This window comes from Perissodus microlepis, chromosome 10, assembly GCF_051167445.1.
Source record: "Perissodus microlepis isolate ML-2025 ecotype Zambia chromosome 10, ASM5116744v1, whole genome shotgun sequence".
NCBI lineage: Eukaryota > Metazoa > Chordata > Actinopteri > Cichliformes > Cichlidae > Perissodus > Perissodus microlepis.
The window spans coordinates 11,950,593-11,967,445 of record NC_140470.1 but is presented as its reverse complement, the minus strand read 5'-3'; the positions used below and the strand labels follow the sequence as shown (position 1 = coordinate 11,967,445).

The window sequence follows — 16,853 nt, the reverse complement described above, 5'->3', positions numbered from 1 at the left end:
AGTCTATCAGTGACACCACAGTCAAACCTTTCTATGCGGTTTAATCTCACATTTTATTCCACTTTATTAAATATTATTAGACACATTATAAAATGAATACAACCTGATGGCAGATCCAAACTTATTCGATGTGAGCTTTCCTTTGTTTTTGCCATAAACACACTATATTATAGAATATCTCCCCTAAATACCCAACTGTGTAACTTTGAACACAGCTGGACACGAACAGAAAAACAACCATGGACCATTCAAGTCTTCAGTGTGTGAAATCTCAACAGTGTTTAGACTTGTTTTTATTTGCTAGCCCATTTCTGTCACATTTATTGAATCAGCTGAGTAACACCACTCAAAATAACTGTAAAAAATATGATCACAGTTTTAGGTTTTAGCCACACTTTGCAGATTCACACTTTCTGACGTATAAACATATAAAACACCTACTTAGACATTCAGTTCAAGATTAAAACACACACTTTGTAATAAACTAAAGAATTTGTTTTTTTAAAAAAAGAAGTCCTGGTACAGTTAACGCCAAACAGTGTCCCACTGAGCCATCTACTGTAAGCAATACATTCCAAATAATAAGTCATAGTAAGAAGAATAAAGCTTTGATTTAGAGTTGGTTGGCTCATGTTACATATATAGATAATGACCATAAGACATAATATGTGTGCAGGGATATGTTTTCTGAGTGTTTTGTAGATGGTCATGCAAGTAAAATGGGTTCTTTAGTTAAAGCATACAGTGCCTGTAGCTTCATGTTATGCAAAACAAAGTCATAAAAGTCCTTTTCTGCAATAGAATTAAATCCCTTTGCACAGTGGTGCAGTGCCCTTAACATTTTTTCTTCAAAATGCATCCATAAGCTGTAAGTCTGGGCTTGCATACATTCTCATACCCAAAAACTAACAAAATAATTGTGATTTAATATAGAAATGCTGACAACTTAGTTTAGAAGTTAAGAAACGTTGAATGTTGATGCTCAGGTGCTTGACAAGCATGGAAACAGAAAGTTTTGTTGTTATTAAACACAGACTTAACTCAGCCCTGAATCTTAACCATGGGATCAGTGAACAACATTGCGTTCATCATCATAAACAGCACGAGGCAAAATATACCTTGAAAACATTAAACAGAGACAAATTTCTTTTTTTCTCTCCTTTTTTAAGTTGGGACATATTTTTTACTCTCTCCTGGAAATGGTAATTCTGGGGCACGGTTGAAGTGTCCTGTTAGGAAGATCCACACTGTGCCGATGATGAATAGAGAAATAGCAGCCCAGAAACACACCTTGTCGACCATTTTCCCGATCAAGACCCAGCTTTCAATTTCCTTGAGTTGGAAAGAAAGTGAACAAAAGCTTAAGTTCAAGTGAGGATAAAATGAAAATTGACTGCAAAATATTACTCATCTAAAACGTCACTGAAGTTGAGTTAAAAAAACAAGCAAACAAACACTCACAGAGCCAATGGTATTTTGTTGCCTTGTACTGTCAGCAATGAAGTTGCAGGCATCCACACATTGCTTAATCTCAGGTGCAGCTTGGGCCAAACTCTTATATAGGTTAGCTGTGCTGCTGACATCTATACTGTCCACTAGAGGGAGGGAGACACTGAGTTAGATGACAATTTGCAGTGATCAGCACTAATTAAACCAGATACATTTTCTACTTTGATTTTCAAATATTTAAGTATTTGAGCTGAAATGTGAGCTAAAGACTGTGCTGAGTGTTGCTCTGTAATCAACGGTCTTACCAATGGATCGCGTGAGACCATGCCTCTCTCTTTGCTTGTCAAACATCATTTCACTGCGAGGCTGCTTGAGCACATATTCCTCTGCTCTCTGCATGAGGCCAAAGGAGCTGCGCCGCCGCTCCCTCACCCCATTTACCTCTGTTGTTACCTCACTATCATCCACCAGCGGAGACATGCCCAAGAAGCGAGGAACCATTTTCAAGAACAGCTGCAGCAGGCAATAGAAGTTAACAACAGTCACTTTACTGAAATAACTCTTTAAAAAACAAGTTTACTCATCTCCGTGGAGGGCACTTACATGTTTGAGGGTTTGGGACATACTGTGAGTGCTGGGGCTGCGCAGTGAGAAGTTCAGCACTACAATTTGATTCGTAGCAATGAGAGTAGTGACACACATCACAAAGATCAGGTACCTGGGGAAGACATTAGAGATATCTTTGTTGGAGGGCAGGCTCAAACTGTTTGGATTGAAGCAAAACAAACCAGCAGGGGTCAGCAGAGAGGACATGCTGACTCACTTTCCAATTAGAGGGACAGACAGAGAGGTCTCGGGGATCTTCTGAGCGATAAGAAAGAGAAAGACAGTCTGAGCCAGCAAAACAGAGATGGACACGGTCAGCTTCTGTCCTCCAGCTGTGAGGGAGCAGCAGAGAGTTAGACCGGTTGGACAAAAAAAAAAAAGAGGACATTCTTCTCTTTCATCTACTTCAGTAATGCTTTGTAATATTTCATGATTTAAGACTTAAAAGTCAGCTGTATTACAGTAACATCAGTCTCAGAGCTTTAGCTGAATGCTTTCCACATCAAACCTTTAGGCTCTGTAGTTCAGTTACTTTTGAATTAGCAGTTAGTGATTAGTTTTTATTAATTAGTGACAAACACAATAAAAAGGCTAAGTCCAAATTATTTTAAAATTATTATGGAGAGCAAATCAAGTTCATTATTGTTTTGTTTTACATCTGGATACAGAAAATTATGAGACAAATGTGTTCTTTTGGCATGTTTCAAACTTTAGTAGTGAAACAGGAAAAGCATTGACCTTACTGACCTTGTGCAGGTAGGAAGTAGGCCAGTACGACCAGAGACGAGATAAGGGAACAGGGCAGGATAACATTGATGATGTAGAACAGCGGCTTCCTTTGGATGACCAGATTGAACAAGATCTCCTGATACTCCAGGTCATCTGGGGAATACCGACTGTTGATCATCTTCCTGGCTGGACGATGGACAATGGCCCACTCACCATTCTCTAAAGGGTGTAAATGCAGAAACCTGAAGTGGAATTGTAAGCTTTCAAAACTTGAATATTATGATTGTTAATGTGGACTGAGGTATGGATGGATGGATGGATGGATGGTGTATTTACAGTACCTGTGAAAGCCTCAGGATCAATGTCCACCCATTCAATAATCTCCCCCGTTTCTCCAACAGCCAAGGTAAGATCCACTTCATTGGCACTGTAAGTCTGGGATCTACGGTTGTGGCAATCAAGCCAAAGTTTAATAGAAGCAAATGCATAAAGAAAGACTTACATATAGTATAAACGTAGATTTCAAATGATAAATAAATCCCACCTGAATGCAAGTGTGCAGTTTTGATAATCAAACGGAAAGTAGGTGATCTCAATGGCACATGTGCTGCGATAGATAGCAGGAGGCAGCCAGTAAATCCCACCATCACTACTGATCAACACATTGGCATAGTAGGCCACATCAAATTTGCCATCAATGCTGTGGACAAAGACCAGAACCGGTTAACAAACAAACTGTCCAGAACGCAAAAAACAAAAGAGACAGAATTGCGCTCCTTTTTGTTACTGCCTTACTTGTTTTCAAGAACTATATCGGGAAGCCAGACAGTTTTGCACGGGACACGAATAACCTCAATGCCATAATACTGAGATGCATTCCAGGCAAGGCGGTAATCATTCCATTGCTGTGGTTTGAGAAAAAGATCAGCAGTAATATTAAAAGCTGGACAAAGACGAGGGAGAAATACCTTCTACCAAAACTCTCAAACAAAGAAAGGAAAATGACAACCAAGAAGAGAGATACAACTCACAATCTCAATCCACACATTGGTTGTAAGAGTCTCCTCCTTTTCATTCTGTAGGAATGAGAGAAGAGATCGATTGAGCTGTGTAGCTCATGTGATAAATGCACACCAGAGAGATTATTATTAATCGCATTTTTTAACCGTAGTGCTTTTGAATATGTTTCCACCCTTAAGTAATGCTCATACATTCTTAATATGTGGAAAAGATTTATTGCAAAAAGTAGCAAAATGAAGCCTTTACCAGGGAAATAAGATTAGTGAGGGTCAGCTTGATCTGAACCCCCACTTTGTCTTCAGGATGTAATACTGGACGTATATTCTTGTTGTAGTTTTTGAACAAGTCCCCGATCAGCTCTGTCTCCTGATTACATTGCACTGCATGAAGAAAAGTATCAAAATTACATAAGAATATATCTGGTTATTATTACACAAGATACTGTTGTGCAAAAGGTTTCGTACTTTATAATATTTCTGTTTGTATTGTTGTTACATTGTGATGTCCATGCAATACAGTCCCATAAGTTTGGATATCTGCATGTCAGTACTCTCCAATAATATTAACAAGGACAAATATTATTTTATTGTAACTGAAGATGTTATGTTTATAGCTCTACGATAGAATGGCAATCTCTCAGCCTATGTCAGCTGGGATAGGCTACAAACTCTAGAGATTAGCCAATCTATGATTCCAGAGTTCAAAGATTATGCTAAAAATCGCCGTCATTGCCATTACATTGTACTCCTTGAGTACTACTACTGCTTCTGACCATATATCCAAACAAAGATCAAGAGAGACTAGGAGAGACTAAATGGAGGTTATTTCCGACCTCTTGCTTCTTCTCTCCCAGCTGTCACTATCCATAGCTCACATTACATAGTGGCCTATCAAAAACTCTCAACTGGGACTTTAAGTCAAACTCGGGTCATCTACAATAATCATCAGTGTTATCCTTAGGCAAAAATGGTGACAGTAATACAAAGCAGAAAATATGTCATTTCCCATGAGATCCTGGGTCAGGGTGTCCCAGTCAGGCACAAATATGTCACTTAGTTTGAACAGTAATTTACCCATATGATTTTTTTTCTTAAGGCTTGGTCAATTTCTTCTTATTGAGCTTGGTTAATAGATGACTCTGGATATAAGAAGGATGAATAAATAAATGTAACAGTGAAATATGAGATGTGATATGCAGCAGTTTGTGTTTGAACTCAGACCATACCCCATTTGAATTTCTAAGCAATTTTTCCCTCTAATTTCATCATTGATTAAAACAAAAACTGGTATTTTGATATTCCTTATGCTGTATATTATACTAGCTTATTAATCACAAGCTGTTTTAATGGTGGATAGCTGCAAAGACACTATGATGATGTTGCTTAGTTTTAGGTACAAGAACTCATTCTGGGTACAGTAAGCAGAACATAGTGTGTCTGTACTGAGTAAATGGATGGCTTCAGAAGTTATACGTTGTCTGACTTTTAAGTGTGCCTCGTGAGCTGCACAGCATGCAGTATATTTCTAAATATCAGTCAGTCAAAGGGTGAGTTAAATATATGGTGTCAAGTTTTTGACCTCATCATTTCCTGTAGTTGACACTACAATAGGTTAGCTCAGACAGAGGGATGGGAGAGTGATGTTTGGAAATTAGAGGCAGAGCCTGCAGGCAACCACTGAAGGGATGTGGGTTTGATCAAAGTGGTCAATACGTATATTTATATATATATATATATATATATATATATATATATATATATATATATATATATATATATATATATATATATATATATATATATTGATTACTTCATGATTTATGATGATGGCAGAGAAGGTCAGTAAGAAGCTAAGTAAACATTACAATATATAAGATTTTGCTGAATGCTAACACACTACTTTGTCAAAACTGTGCCAGTTTTATTATTATTTTCATTTTATATAGCACATTTCATTCCACAGTGTGCCCCAGGGCAGCTGTGGCTACAATGTAGCTTGCCATCACCAGTGTGTGAATGTGTGTGTGAATGGGTGAATGACTGAATGTAGTGTAAAGTGCTTTGGGGTCCTTAGGGACTAAAGCGCTATACAAATACAGGCCATTTGCCATTTTCCATTTACATAAACACAATGTGCTTACTGATAAAAAAGCTAAAAATGTATGTAGATCTACTATGTTTTGAGGTAATAAAACCAAAACTTTACAAGATATAGAATACAAATTAACACTCAAACACTGTAAGTATGTGAGAATAAAAAGGTTTTAATGTTCATTTTTAAATGTAGACATAGTTGGTGCTGGTAGTTTTATTCCAAAGAACAGGACCACAGTAAGTAAAAACACCGTCAGCATACTTGGATCTTATTCTATCTTATTCTGGGAAAAGATCTGCAGCTGATGACCTGGGAGGTCTAGTTGGGTTACAGACACTGAGCAAGTCAGAGATGTTGATGAGAGTCAAACCACTAAGTGCTTTTTGAACTGGCAGATGTATTTTAAAAGTAATTCTTTACTGAGTGATATAACAAAGCCATAGTATATGCAAGAGCCAGCAAACAGTTTCAAACAATACTTTAGGGCCATAATGATCCAAACTCTAAGCTCACCAGAGTTCTCACATGTAAACAAAAAGCCATCAAATCATAGTGAAACCAGTAAGAATCACCACATCCCTAAAAATGAGATCATTGTTTTCTGCAAGAACTCCTGAGCGTTGCATCCTAACCTGGAATACCCTGATAGAAATCTGAGAGCTGATGAGATCAAGCATGCAGAGCAAAATAAAATACGGTGAGGGCGATAAAGAAGACTGCAGTGACAATTTCTGTCTGATCTAATTTGTGCAACACACAAATACAATACAAGGAATGAATGCAGGGAAGACGGACATTGTGTTGCAATTGATGAGTTAATACACATTAACATGCTGCCTGAGCTCTAAGGGGAGTATAAAAGAAAGTATGCAGGGGCAGTCATGGTATCTTTTTTTATCTCGGGGAATGTTTGTTTCTATCAGGCAGCTTTGGTTTCTGTCTCATTCAGTGACTGCCTCACACGCTTTTTTGGCCTACATATTTCCCCTTCTTTGGATATTTTCTGTGTGGCGTAGGAAGGTTTATTATGGAAAATCCCTACACATGAGAAAACCTGCTGATTTTCATTCAGGAAGCGTGTGAGGATGTGTTGATAGCAGCCAGGCTTCATTAGCCATACCAGGTTATACTTCCTGTGCTGCCTGGCCAAGGAAAACATCGTCTGAGATTTAGATTTTATTTTGTGGCCGAGGACAGACAATGGCTCATTAATCCTGTGGCTATATAAAAAGGCCCACATGGTTTTCTGAAATTAAGGGTGAGAAAGCTTCATTATTCATACAGTAAAACAGTACAAGGAATTTTAGTCACTATACTGTTCTTAATGTCTCTTGATAGTGTCTTCCTGTCCTATGAGCAACATTCAAAATTCTGTATACTGTCAAAATGTAATTAATTTTTTTAGACACAAAAAATGACATTTTGACAGTAATTCCTCATGTGCATGTGTGCGTTATCTTTTAATGTGATTTAGAAAAGAAGAGAAACAAGAAGAAGTGTCTGGTACCTTCCTAAGAGGATTCCAGCGCATCGTGTTCTGAAGACAAACACTAACACCCGAGGTGGAGCAGAGATTCCTGATATCACACTTGGATTACATTTGACCTCATACCAAGATCACAAGTTCATCTGGTTATCTGCTATCGAATCGTAACAACAGTGTCAATTTAATCTCAAAATTCCTACAGTCCTCTCTTGAAGTGCAAGGCATGAAGAGATTATATCATTATTCTGTGATGTTCCACAGTCACGAGTCATATTTCCAGCATTTTAATCTTTGATTTCTATTCCTTTAATGTATCAATACAAAAACTAAGAGTCCAGATTTCAGCTTGACACTTACACATACCTGTACTTGGTCTGAGAGGAATTTGGTAATGAATGTGATATCCACCAAATAGCTGGATTCAATAAACCTTCCCCCCCTCAAATACAAGAACAAACCACCATAACTTTAGATCCTGAATTTACAAATGGATTTCAATAATGACATAAGCAATCACAAGTATTTGTTTTTCAATTTCCCATTATCTCCTGGCTTTCATTGCAGCTTTATGACATCCTCTTACCTCATATTGTCACGTCATTTTATTTTTAGCAGATTTTAAACAACAGTAGTTGGCCTAAAGTACTTTCCAGGTTAATGCATTTACATCACAGGCCTACAAAAACCTAACTGCAAAACATACAGCAACATGATAAAATAAAAGCAACCAACTAGTTAAAAAAAAACAGTGTAAAAACCCTGGGGTAAAGTTGTGCTGTGGGATAAGAATGATCTGGACCATTAAGAACAGCTTACACACTCTCATACTGTTGCTGTCATGAAAAATCATAGAGGAAGTTACGCTTTCCTTCTGATTTGTTAACTGACTATGTTTCTATCTAATTGTATCAATTATACTTAATGGTTATGGAATAGACGGTCATACTTTGTATGTTGTTAACCTTTTATACCAGCGGTCCCCAACCTTTTTTGCGCCACGGACCGGTTTATGCCCGACAATATTTTCACGGAAAATAAAACTAGTACTGGTACCGAAAAAAGAAGATTTATTCATAACACACGTGAAACGACCCAGAAAAAACGAGTAAACGACAAAAACGATAACAAAATAACGCTAAAAATCGATAAAAATCCTGAAAACCATACATTTCACACCCGAACCTCAACTCTTGTGGCCAGGTACCAAACGACTCACGGACCGGTACAGGTCCGTGGCCCGGGGGTGGGGGACTGCTGTTTTATACCATGCACAAAAACACAGTGCAACAGTATAAAGGAAGCAAATATTCTAATTCACTAGTGTGCACCAAAAAAAAAAGCCAAATTAGACAGTCTACAAAATCCTTGTTAGAGAAGTTGCAGATATGATATCAACAGAAGAAAAATTACTGCTTCCAGTTTAAAACAATATATGCAAGTTTACAGCTGTGTTAGTTTGCCTCTACAACTTTTTACATGTTTTCATGAGGTCTAAAGTACAGCAAGTTTTCTGTACCTTGCCAGTCACCACAAGAAGAGCTGGTTATCTCTGTGCACATGACATGCCGCAGTCAATACAGACATTACTTTCCTGCCAGTCAGCGAGGATGTGCCAAAAGTTTGCAAGTGCGTCACTTACCCAGTCCCGCTAAAGTCCCAAGAATAGTTACAACTCCGAAAGCTATCCAAAGACTACACACTGCCATCGTATTCCAGGACCTCTCTGCTGCTCTGCACTGTACTCTGCTGTGCTGCACTATATTGAAATATAAAGTGAGATACAGAAAGACAGCGAGACTGAAGGCAGATGAAGAGCTCCAAATCCCCCTACCAAACGTCCTGACTGTCACCCACCACAGCTGTCACTATCCGGGGTTCAGATTACACACCAGCTGAAAGCACTAAACCAGGACTTCCAGTCACTCTCCAGGCACCCACAATAATCATCATCATCATCATTAGATAGCAACTACAACATTAGACAAAAACTAGGAGTGTCCAGGATATTCCAGATATTTCTGAAGGTAGCAATGAAACCTGTAAGCGAGACCTTATACAGCAGGAGTACTCACGTCATCAGGATAGAAAATTTCAGTTGTCAGATCAATGTATGGTCAGTGCACAGCACGAGGGCCAGTGTCACTGACAGGATTAGTGGTTGGTGTTTCCTCTTTGATCTGTCACTCACCTTTGTATCCACTAGACATGCGTAGAACTTTAACATTGTGGTGTCAGTGTTAAAGATCGATGCAGGAAATGGCTAAATCCCACAGGTTACAGCAGGGTGAACAGGTGACTGGTGGTGCACACCTCCTATGCGTGTCCAGAGTATTGATTCTTACAGTAAACCTTGCAGGACCTCAGCGGTGAGATAGTGTCTGCAGAATAATGGGGTTAGAGGGCTGCACATAAACCTCATGAAACCAGGGAGCCCAAGAGTCTGACCTGTCAGGTTGTTTTAGCAATTCATTTAAAATGCAGAGACTAGATTTGTTGTCATAATAAAGGCTGTGATTAATCTAAGGAGTGTCTCTTTGCAGTGGCAAGGGCAACAGACTGATTTTTGGAATGTGCCATGTGAGTTGCACAGTATGTGATGTACTTCTAAATATACAATTGGGGAAACAGAGTTGAGCTTCTTTAAGGTAACTGGAGCCTCCAGAAGGCAGATTGTGTGTCTCGCACTCAGAGCTCAGAGGCAGAAAGGCTCGAGCTGTGGGCCTTCAAATTCCGGAGAGCAGAGCTGTTTTATATCCAAACAGGTGTCAAATTAAAGGAAAAAAAACATTAAACCTTTGAACCCTACTAGCGGTTCTGTTATGCTGTGTGGGAGTCAACTCGTCCTGTCAAAGGGAAGGGTCACAGCAAATCAATACAAAGTTGAGAGTGATCTTTCTGTCCTGATGGGAGCTTTCTGTTTGAGGGGAGGCCTGTCCAGAGGACATCAGGGCTCAGTGAGTGACTTGATGATGATGAATTATATGCTATGACCCCCGTACTATGTAAAATCTATGCCATAGAGCACTTAAGGTGTCCTAACTAAGATTACTTATGGTGGGTTTCCTGCATTTTTTCCACCTGTCTATATATATGCATGATACATTAATAACAAAACTCTGTTATTTTCCCTCATTGTAATAAACCTTCTGCTTTTATACTCTACATGCCTCATTCACCCATTCACACAAGCACCTTTCTTTCTAAGTGCTTTCTATCTAACATATAAACACATTCACACTGACATGAGCAACTTTGGGATCAGTACCTTGACCAAGGATACTTTGTCATGCAGACTGGAGTAGGCAGGAATCAAACCACTAATCTTCACATTAGTAGATGGTCTGCTTTATCTTCTCAGCTACAGCCTTCCAAAATATGTTCTGTTTAGGTTGATGTTTCCACATTACAACCACTCTGAGCAATGTGCTGTGTTTATATTTGTTACCCTCTTCTCTACTGCTAAAGTACAGCTTTATACTCTCAAGCCCACCCGATTAGCATCAGAAAATAACTCACATGGAGGCCAGTTAGTGCGACATGTGAGACACGTGTGTGTAACTGTTTTTATAGCTACAGCCAACAACTACAACTAGAGTTTCAAATATAGCTACTACAAGGGAAGCTGGGGGATCAAAATATTGTTGGGTTAATCTGAATATGAAATGACACAGGCAGTGCCTGAAACAAATCATAGATATTCAATCACTTCCAGAATTGGAACTTTTGTTTTGGAATTCAAATAAAACTCTGAAACCTTGTTGCAGAGAAGACAATAGAGAAGTCTGAAACTTCAGCCTACAAGTCATTAGGGGTCAATCCTCCAATAATCAATAAATACAACTTTTTATGCTTTTAAATGACTACACTGCTGTTATTATATTTTCTCACCCAGCTCGGGATATTTTTGCTCTGTTGAAATGGGAAATTTGTTTGGGAACTTTGGAAGGATTTCAACAAACACCAAACTTGATAGCATGAGTAATCCCAGCACTGTGGTTAAATGTTTTGATTATCCAGATGGGGTTTTCAGTAGTGCAGTAATGCTGTGCAGCAACTTTACTGGAAAATCCCCCCCCCGTGTAACCTTTGAGTATAAAAAACAGTGTGAGAAACACAGTTTGAATCTGAATCGCTTCATGTTCACATCACCAGCTGGCTATATGCTTTTGTAATGTCTGTTATTGCATCTCAGTGTTTAATAGGAAATACAAGCTGTTTTTCTTTTTTTCATTTAATACCATATAATATCATATTAGATCCATCTCACACCTGGACACCACCGCGCCATAGCAGAGATTACAAAAAAAATAATTAAAAAAAGGAGCAAATAGACTGAAAAGACTTTTTATCCCAGAGCTGCATAATGCAGCAATTTCCACATGAATGTGCTCTGTGTGATAAAGTGTTTCGCAATCTGGGAGATTGAAGAAAGGTTGCTTTTGTCTGTTTTTAAAACAATCTGTTATATAGTTTTATATAGTTTATGGTTTTTGCATACTTTTTTATGACTGCTGTGAGTGATCTTTGCACTGTTGAGACTGCACTTAGTTTTATTGTACACCTAACATGCTACAGTGACAATAAAGGTATTCTCTGTTTTCTATTCTGTGTGGTATCAAATGGTTTCTGAATGTGTCCCAAGGTTTCCCAGGGATTTAGCCTCCCCTTCTCAGTTGCTGCCTATCTTGGACAAGATCAGCCATTGGTTGCGGAGAATAAAAGCTCTGTGACCAGCCCCCGCCCCAAACTAGGAATGAATGCCCCTGCTTTCACTTTTTTCCCGCTCATCCGCAGAAGAAATACCATTGTTGAGTCCCTCTTTAGGAGCACAGCCGGCCAGGCTTGAGTGTGGCGTTCAATGTCTGTAGCTCCTCGTGTAATAGCAGGACCAACCTCTGAGCTTCCAACAATTATCATTATCAGAGGCAATAAGGATGAGAACACCTTTTATGAGTCACATCAGTCCGCAATGTTTTACTAATATGGCTCAGACATCACTAATTTAAACAAAAAGTTTAATAATTTGCATGTAGTAGTCCAAAATAATATTTGTATGATTTAGGTTTTGTGCAAAATATGATGACAGGAAAGAGGAAATAGCTTCTTTAATAAAAACAAAAGATTCACTTCCCTTTTGAGTCACATCTTTCTACAAATAGAGTTTCATGTGTGGAAATCTTTGTTCCTTTTGGCATCTCGACCAGTGCAAGTTTGGATTATTATTTATTAACATGTCTGTCTGCGTAGCCACCAAAATTAAATACAAAAGATAGGTGACAAACTCCTGGTCATCGTGACTTTAACACACTGCCTAATGACTGATATACTGTCATGGAGTGTATGAATTAGTGATAGAGAGAGCGAGAGGAGAGAAGAGGGAGGAGGGGAAGTGGTGGTCATGGGAGGAGAGGCAAGGGAGCAAGTGTTTCCTCAAGCTGACCAGGAATATAGTGCACATATAGCGGGAGGTTACAGGAGGACACCCTGTGTTGGCTCTGCTTTATCAGCTACTGGCCACACTCAGCTGATCTCTGGACCCTGGGGTTGAGCAACGCGAGAGACAGGCAGCTCTGAAATCACAAAGGCAGCACGGGAAGCCACACAGATTTTAAACAAAGTCGCAGAAAAAGCTGGATAGAAATCGCAACCTCGGGCTTGAGGAGGTGACGAGGGAAAAGGGCAGTTTCAAAATAGAGCAAGAATAGAGTTAAAGATTGATAGGGGCCATAGTGGTGGACAGAAGGTTTTGTTTGAGGTTTTGGGGAGGAGTATGAAGGATTGGAGAGGAGGGTGGGGGGGTCAGAGGCAGTGGTCTGGGAGAAAGTAATTTCAGTGACAGCCAGTGCCAGGGGACCAGAACTCATGTGAAAAGAGGAATTAAAAGATAAAGGAAAGAAAAAGGGACAAGAGGCAGACTGGACGGCCCCACACTGGACTTCAGTATGGGTGTAAAGAGCAAGGCTGCTGCAGCTATCCTTATCCTGCTGCTGTTCCTTGGCTCGCTGTGGCTACGTGAGTTTCTCTCTGTCTTTGATTCTCATGATGTACTACTTAGTCTAAACAATCAGTGTGTTGTTTGTTCCGGATCAACAATGTCACATGATACCAAGCAGCCTTGATGTACAAAATCCATTTAATATTACACATTTATTTATGGTAATGAAATAGTTACCCTTATTTTTCAAATAAGCTACTTCACAAATAATCTTTTACTGGTAAAGATTCTTGAAGGGTTATGTAAGTAACCCTCCAAGAATAATCTGTAAGCCTTAAAAATGTCACTGCGTTTTGCCTCATTAAAAAGAAGTAAAAGTGACTCATTGTCAAAGGAAATCAGTAAGTGGCTCCACTGTGACCTTTTAAAGGGCTAAGGAGCCACTTACTGATCTTTCTAAAAAATGTTCAAACTCAGTCCATGTGATCTGTCTTTGTCTAGTTTGTATTTATAATTCAGAATATTGGCCCCGATTTTTAGTTGAAAGCATGAAATGTCACTTCTGCGTTTTTATAGTCAGGATGGAGACCATTTACAATAATTCATAGTGGAGTTATTTCTGCTGTTGCAGGTAAATCTGTGCTGTGTTTAATCTGAACTCATGGAATTTGCTTGTTTGCTAGTTTTCAGTATTTTGACCAGAAGCTCGATAACCTGAATGTTTATGGGTCAGTTTGGAGGATGAACCTGTGAATGTTTCTGCTGCTGATTCTGTGATTTGCAGTAACCTCACAGCTCCCTTAAAAAACACCAAACACTCAGCAGCACTCAGCATGCTCAACACAGCTGTTGCCACTGTCACTGGCAACAATGTGTCTGTAAGGGTCTTGTTGTAAATAAACTGAACAGTGCCAAACTTTCATTAGCAACTTGCACATCAGTTAAGATGATAGGCAGGTAGATAAGTTGGTCTTTACATACAGAGATATACAATATGATGTAATACAGGATACAAGGACACCTTCTTACAATCATTTCCATGAGATAACATAACTGTTAGATAACAGTGCTTCATGAATGTTACATTTCAGCCAGCTATAATCAAAATATCAATAACAATAGAAAATATTTTAAAAAGTGACAGCGTGAGAAGGATTGTTTAATGAACCTACATAATATCACTACCTGCACCAGCAGCTCCTCTTACAGTTGCGAAGTGGGTTTCAGCTCATTGGTTTATCCTTTTAGTTCACTCTCACAACTTTGCTTCTTCTTCTTCTTTTTTTTTTTTTAAAAGAAAGCACTGAAAGCTCGACCATATTGTAGTAGCTCACCATGAAACTGCAGACAAACACTAGCTGAAAATAGCATGAGCCATGAAGAGACAGTTAATTCACGGGTTTGTCGACACGCAAAGATAAACCAAGCTAAAGCTGTGTGACTATCTGAAAGATTAAATGATAACAATATCAATATTGCTCTGTGAACCAAAACTAACTGTAACCCTTGGTCTTTTTTCTCTTTTCAATGGTCCACTTCAGAGGGGGGGTTGGATTACCACTGGGATTCTTGTGTAAAAGGTTATAATCAGTTAAATAAGGTAAGAGTACATCCTGAATCTGATATTAGATCGCTTGCAGACTATGTGGATTTCTTTGTTTTTTTAAATAAATGTCATGCTTTCTTTCTTCCTTTGTCCCCTGCCGATTGCACCCACATTCATGCACTGCCCATCCCCCCCACCATTAGCTTCACCAGCTGTCCAACAGCAGTGTGGGCGATGGAGCTGAGAGCCAGCTTGAGCTGTGCCCCAGTCAGACCTTCCAGGTGTCACTTCTGCTCTCCCACCTGCTGGATGCCCCAACTCACAACTCTGACGTGCTGCTGCAGCCATATCTGTCCAGCTGGGACGAGCTTGTCAAGTAGGATTTTCAGATAAAGATTTGTTTACAGCCATCAGGAAGAAAAGTTATTTGTTGTTTGCTGATTATCTGCAATCTGTAAGCTGCTTTATCCTGTTGTGTGTTACTCTTCTAGGTTCATGGACTCTCTGGGGCCAATGGTGGGACTGATATCTAAAGAGATAGAAAGTAAGACTTCTATAATTCGCCAGCTGGCCCTGACGGCAGACGGGAACCCTGAAGCAGAGGTAGGCCCGGATCTACATTCCATAAACTCTGTAAACTCACAGGGTGGTGGGACAAAGAACAAGGCGTCGGTGCACACCAGTGCTTATCACTCTGTGCGCTCTATGATCTTGATGGAGCTGAATCAAGGCCTGGTGAGTTTCCACCACCAGACAGACTCTGGATGCCGGACTCTACTGCGCCTGCATCGCGCTCTGCTTTGGCTGAAGCTCTTCCTGGAGAAGCTGGCTGAGACACCAGTGGAGGGACGGCTCAGGAGTCCCTCTGACCTGTGTCGTGAGGCCTACAAGAGCACCCTCGCTCAACACCATACATGGTACGTCCGCAAGGCTGCTGAGCTGGCCTTCATTGCCCTGCCAGAGCGGGGCTTTTTTTTCAGGCTGGTGTGCGTGCAGAACCAGGAGGGGATGAGCAAAGTGCTGCACAGGGTGTCTCAGGCCATCGGAGATGTTTATGACCGGACACAGAAAGCTCTGGAGGAACATGGCATGCTGGACTTGCCATAAAAAATGAGATAATCAGACTGGACACAGGGGCACTGCTGCTGTTTTACCCTTCTTTGGGTTGTGCTTCTGCTCTGTATCCTTGGCGTCATATATTGGATTTAGATACAAATAAGATGCAAGCTTTTCTACGACGCAAGAATTGACTTGTTTTTCATCCAGAACTCAGCTTTTTTTTTCTTCTACGGACCAAAGTGCTGAGTCAACAATCAACATGTGACATTCAGCTTTACTTTGATGTTTCTCATCAGATTTTATGGGGTACTATCTCAAACTTTGTTGCTGATGATTATAGTTTAGACTGTGCATTATTTACAAAAGTATAATTGATTTTTTTTAATAGCACATGTGTAACTAAAATTGAAAATTGGTAATTGCTATATTAAAAAGAACTGCTCTTTTACAGTGTTATTCCTCTGATAAATTACCTCGTAACTATCGTGTTGGTCTGAAATCTCCACGCGACCAAATGGATTAGAAAGTTACTGCTTCACAGTGATGCTGTGTGTAGAGTATGGCTTTGTTATTTTTACATCTATGTCATTTTTTTGTATCATGTTAATGATTAATTTTAAAAAAAAGAAGACAATCCATTTGATTATTTCTACTCATCGTGTGATCCAGCAATGGAAAAACATTTAACTGGCAATAAAATGTTCTTTATGTTCTGTACCAACCAACCAGCAGAGGTTCCAGTGCCCTGCTAGAAGTCACATCACAGTGATTATAATCTGGTCTATGTGGCACTCTGCACTTTTTGTCTGAATCCAAATGCAAAGGCTTTTCCTGTCCGAATACGTTTGGTATTACTGTTTAGAAAAGCCTTCAAGTGAAGAATATCAAAGAATATTCAATATTATATTACAGAGTACACGTGTAACAGA

At 39.5% G+C, this 16,853-nt stretch overlaps 2 protein-coding genes across 2 annotated transcripts; one reads left to right on the top strand and one right to left on the bottom strand.

Moving 5' to 3' along the window:
• Positions 1-43: 43 nt before the first annotated feature.
• chrne (cholinergic receptor, nicotinic, epsilon) lies at positions 44-9,440 on the bottom strand. Its single transcript, XM_084942037.1, has 12 exons — positions 9,024-9,440; positions 4,051-4,184; positions 3,816-3,860; positions 3,580-3,689; positions 3,329-3,484; positions 3,126-3,226; positions 2,803-3,003; positions 2,273-2,387; positions 2,053-2,167; positions 1,755-1,962; positions 1,462-1,595; positions 44-1,332 (listed from the first exon to the last, which is right to left on the bottom strand). Exons 1-12 carry the CDS (start codon positions 9,088-9,090, stop codon positions 1,165-1,167), a joined length of 1,554 nt encoding a protein of 517 aa, XP_084798163.1. The 5' UTR covers positions 9,091-9,440; the 3' UTR covers positions 44-1,164.
• Positions 9,441-12,807: 3,367 nt separating this feature from the next.
• Positions 12,808-16,645, top strand: gltpd2b (glycolipid transfer protein domain containing 2b). Its single transcript, XM_084942034.1, has 4 exons — positions 12,808-13,396; positions 14,861-14,919; positions 15,069-15,241; positions 15,357-16,645. The coding sequence occupies exons 1-4, from the start codon at positions 13,327-13,329 to the stop codon at positions 15,970-15,972; spliced, it is 918 nt and encodes a 305-aa protein (XP_084798160.1). The 5' UTR covers positions 12,808-13,326; the 3' UTR covers positions 15,973-16,645.
• The last annotated feature ends 208 nt before the right edge of the window (positions 16,646-16,853 follow it).